Source organism: Miscanthus floridulus, chromosome 11 (genome assembly GCF_019320115.1).
Source record: "Miscanthus floridulus cultivar M001 chromosome 11, ASM1932011v1, whole genome shotgun sequence".
In the NCBI taxonomy this organism is placed as follows: domain Eukaryota; kingdom Viridiplantae; phylum Streptophyta; class Magnoliopsida; order Poales; family Poaceae; genus Miscanthus; species Miscanthus floridulus.
Genome location: NC_089590.1, coordinates 62,644,311 through 62,649,024, shown reverse-complemented (window position 1 = coordinate 62,649,024; position 4,714 = coordinate 62,644,311). Strand labels below are relative to the sequence as shown.

Here is a 4,714-nt window from a genome sequence, read left to right as displayed (position 1 = left end):
ATCATCGAGCGAGAAAAGAGCCGATGTTGGGTCCTGAGCGGCCATCCACTGGAGCGGCAGCTCCCCCCGTGTGGGGGAGCGGTCTCCTCTCGACAAAGGGGCCGGGGGCGGCTCCCTCCTAACCCTATGTGGCACCACTACCATGCTCGAGGATCCTCTGACTAGATCCTCCTTCATCTGAGCCACTTCGAGCGCCACGGGCGGATCCACCTAGGCCCCCGGTGGCGCGGATTGCACTACGCCCTCGTGCGCTACCACGGCCGTGCCCGGCTGGTCCTGGCTTGGCGCGGTCATGACCGCCTCCACCGGCGGTATACGGCCCTCGGCTGGCTGTACCACGTCCGCCATGGAGGAAGCCGCTTGCTCGGTAACCTCCGCGGGCGTGGGCGCCACCACAGACGCAGTCGGGTTGGCCAACGCGGCCCCAACGTCGGCACCACTCCTGCCCGAAACAGGGGTGACGGTAGGTGACACCATCTGTCCCGCTTGAATGGCGAGGCTCTTCTTGGGCGCCAGCCCCAGGGGGTGACCCATCCGCAAGAACCTGCACAAAGGTAATAACCATTAAGTCAAAATAAAAATGGAAAAAGGATGAAAACAGAGGAATCAGCAGCTTACGTTAACGTCCTCGGCCGGCGGAAGCGTTTTGGGGACGGATCCCCCGATCCCTACCCCGACTCATCTAGGCGGGACCGTTTCGAGCCTGCCCCCTGCTCCGGGGCAAGGGGGCTCACCTCATGGGGCACGGCACCAGAGCCGCCCCCCTCCATCGTCTCGTGGGGCGCGGCACCAGAGCCGCTCCCCTCCATCACCTCACAGGGCGCGACACTAGAGCCGGGCGCGGCTCCAGTGCCACTCCCCTCCCCCGTCTCCCCGGGGTCGGCAGCGGCAGGCCCGCTTTCCTCCATCCACCGGTCCTCGGCCGGCACGCCGTGCGAAGCGGCGGACTCGCCGGCCTCCACCGACCTCATCGATTCACTTCCCTCCGCGTGGAAAGGGAAGGGTCCCTGCATGGATGGGTGGCCACTTGTCAGCGTGTCCTCGTCCTCCAGGATGCCCCAATCCACGCCGACGGCTACCTCATCGTCGTCATCATCGTCGTCGTCTTCATCCTCACTGCTCACATCCTCTCCCCGATCCCGTGCCTCCTGCTTCTATCGTTTCACCTTTTTCATCTGCTCTCTTGCCTTCTTATCCTGCTCGGCCACGAGTCGATTCGCCGTCGCCACGGCCTTGTCCTTGGGTAGCGGAACCAGGCTGTCCTTGAAGACTAGCCCCCTCGGCTGGTTCCAACGGCACGAAGGCGAGTATCAAAAAATAGTGATTCAGAAGAAAGAAAAGAGCACGGGAGAAGAGGGCTTACGAATTCAAAGAACCCAGGTTCTGGCCGCATTGGGGGATGACCGAGCACCGGATACACGATGTCGAGGACCCTGCCTGCGAAATCCTTCGTCGGCTCCGTCACCTCCTTGATGCACTGTGCCACTTCCGAGAAAGGGAGCGCCTCGTCAACGAGCACCGTCCCCTCGAACGATATCCCGGGCATCATCTGATGCAGGGGAAGCACGCATGCCATCAGTGGTGCCACCCTCCTCGCATGATAGGCGCCGATAATCCCCGTGCCCTTTACACCCCGATTCTTCAGGGCTTGGAGGGCGGAAAGAAGGTCGGAGAGGTGTTTCTTGTCTTTGGACTGGATGCCCCAGCTCCACGACTCTGGAGCATCTACAATAAGGCGTCCAGTGTACCTCGGCAGGGTGGCACTCACATCATCCCTAACATAAAACCACTGCGAGTGCCATCCCTTGTTGGATGTCGCCAAACACATGTATGGGTAACCCCTCGACTGGGTATGGCGCAGATGAATGCTGGCACACCCCATCGGCGCGTTCACATCTTTCCCCCCAATCTTCCTCTTCGACAAACTAATGTTAAAGAAGTATCGCCATAGATCAAAATGGGGATCGATCCCCAGGAAACCCTCACACAAGGCAATAAACGCTACCATGTGTTGAACCCCATTGGGAGTTAGATGCTGTAGCTCCACCTCATAATAATCTAGCAGCCCCCGAAGGAATCTATACACGGGTACCGCGAATCCCCGCTCATGGAAAATGGCGAAAGAGATGACATACCCTTCGGGCAGCACCGGCTCACCCTCGTCGCCAGGTAGCACCACTCCTGGACGGCGGACAGTGGGCGGAGAAGGCCACGGCGGACGAGGCCCTCCAAACGCCGTGAGGTGATGCTAGATCTGCCCCACAACTCCATTAAAGCAATGGGGGAGGAGGGCAGGCGCGAGCTTGATGGCGGCTGCAACACGAGCGCAAGCCGGTCGATGGTGGTGATACGGGTGCAGGAGGCGGGGGCGATTGGTGGCGGATGTTTCAGAACGCAAAGGCAGGGGAGCGAAATACGGAACCCTGGGGGCGAACCCCGCGGTTTTATAGGGGGCGACGGACGCGAGAAGGGCAACCATCCGCCTTGATCTCCAGGCCTGCCACGCGCACCACCGCGTCACGTCGTGGGACACGCGCCCGCAGTCCCTATCCTCTCACCCCGAAAATCACGGTGGACGGTTCACCTTCCCCAGGCAAATTCGGACTCTCTACCCACCTAGGAAACACAAGCCACGAAGGCCTTTTTTCTCTTTGACCCACCTAGGGCCCAGAAGCTCAGCGGCCGGCCCAACTGAGGAAGGGTCCATGAACGACCCGAAATCAAGGGCGCAAGCACCAGTTAGGTCAGCCCTGAATGAGTTCCCCACGAACGGGATACCACGACCCTCTCGAAAAAATGTCTAGTTGACAAAAAATTAAGTCCTTCAGCCTTACCCGTGAAGGGGCCGATACAACCCCCCGGGCGACTCTACTCAAATCACCCGGGGGCTCGGGGGCTACACCCATCGGGTGCGCTCGCACGCACCCTCTGGCAAGGTAACTTCGATGAAATCAAAAAACACCCTCCAGGCGGTTCTACTCGAATCACCTAGAGGCTCGGGGGCTACAGTCGGGGACCTAATATCGGGGTACCCCAGAAGGTGGAACCAATAACCACCGAACGTTAAAAACTTCTAGACGCATAAGAGCGTTGTTTCACCCCTTACTGAAATGACAGGAGCTTGGTTCCACCTCGCCCAACGCCTTTGGGGCGGGCTCGGTCTCGCCCGAGGGCCGAGGATTAGTCTCCGTCTCGCCCGACGCCTTTTGGGCGGGCTCGATCTCGCCCGAGGGCCGAGGGATAGACTCCGACTCGCCTGATGCCTTTGAGGTGGCTTTGCCTCGCCCGAGGGCTCAGGGCTAGTCTCGGTCTCGCCCGACGCCTTTAGGGCAGGCTCGGTCTCACCCGAGGGCTGAGGGATAGATTCCGCCTTGCCCGACCCCGAAGGGGCAGGGTCGGTCTCGCCCAGGAGATAGGGATTGGTCTCCGTTTCGCCTGACGGCAAGGAACGAGCCTCACCCTGCTCCATATCTAAAGATTGGATTCATCTTACCTAACCACTTCTCCCTGTTCCCTCAAGATGATAGAAACAGGGTAAGACAAGACGTTCGGGTCAACCGTGGCTCCAAGAACCATACCCTGTGCCCTGGCAGGAAAAGTACTGCCAGAGGATGACGGGACGGGTGCTTTAGACCCTTCCAGGCGCTGTAGGGCCCGAAAGGTTGTACAGGTGCGTGCTCCTCACCCTGTACAATTGTAGGCGCCGCCTTCAGCCCTGGGACACGGAACCCGACGAAGATATACGACAACCGCTACACTCCAGAAGAAGATTTGCTATCTCCACGAACGACGGGAATTCCATCACCACGCTATGGACCCGAGGGAGCGGCGCCCGCTTTCCGACCCCTCAGGTCCAAAGTCAGAAGGCCTTGACCTCGGCGTTACTCCGGACCCCGACCCCTCGTCCCTCCGACGAAGACTCACAGGAATTAGAAGGCGTGCGGAGCAAGGCTGAGAAAGGCTAATAAGTCAAAACCACTGTACTACAGCCCATACCCTGTGTAGAGCAGCATTCTGTAATCAACCTGACATTCTACAGGGACATCGACAGTGTTGTAGGCACTTATCTTCCTTAGCACTCATCAGAATGAAGGACCAGCCCGGGTAGACGTGAGCCACAAGATTAGATAAAGCCCTCATCCTTGTAAAGCCAGCCCCTTGATCTATAAAAGGGGATGCGCTTCTCCCATAAAAGAGACCGAAACAAGACCACGCACTCATACGCACAGTCAAGCTGCTACGAAGCTCTTAACCTCCTTTCAACCCTTCCATCAGAGACTTGGGACCAGTCCCTCTCTCGATTGTTTGTACCCCTTACTACAGACCGTTCACGGTGCTAATAACACGAGCAGCAACAAACTGGACGTAGGGACATTCGACCCGAACCAGTATAAATCTTGTGTCCTTTAGCGCACCATCCGAGCCTAACGCGCATTACTATAAATTTACTTGCAGTGCTTGTACGAAACACCGACACAACCTGGGCCTGGGCCGCGAATCTCTTCGCCCGCCTAGGCCTAAAGTAGGCCCGAGCGCTGTCAGCCGTCGGATCCGATCCGACGGTTCTTCGTGCGCTTCGACGGAACAAAACCCCCTCCCGGGTCGCTCTTCACGAACACTAGAGCATTTGCTTTCTCCCTCCCCTTGCTTCCTTCTCAACGCCGCACTGAGGGAGGAGAGCACCAGTGGCGGTCGTCCATGGCGGCCGAAGGAG

General features: G+C 58.8%; 1 protein-coding gene across 1 annotated transcript; it reads right to left on the bottom strand.

Moving 5' to 3' along the window:
* Nucleotides 1-210: 210 nt before the first annotated feature.
* LOC136492062 (uncharacterized) lies at nucleotides 211-971 on the bottom strand. The gene is made up of 2 exons (XM_066488211.1): nucleotides 673-971; nucleotides 211-544 (listed from the first exon to the last, which is right to left on the bottom strand). Exons 1-2 carry the CDS (start codon nucleotides 969-971, stop codon nucleotides 211-213), a joined length of 633 nt encoding a protein of 210 aa, XP_066344308.1.
* Between the last annotated feature and the right edge of the window lie 3,743 nt (nucleotides 972-4,714).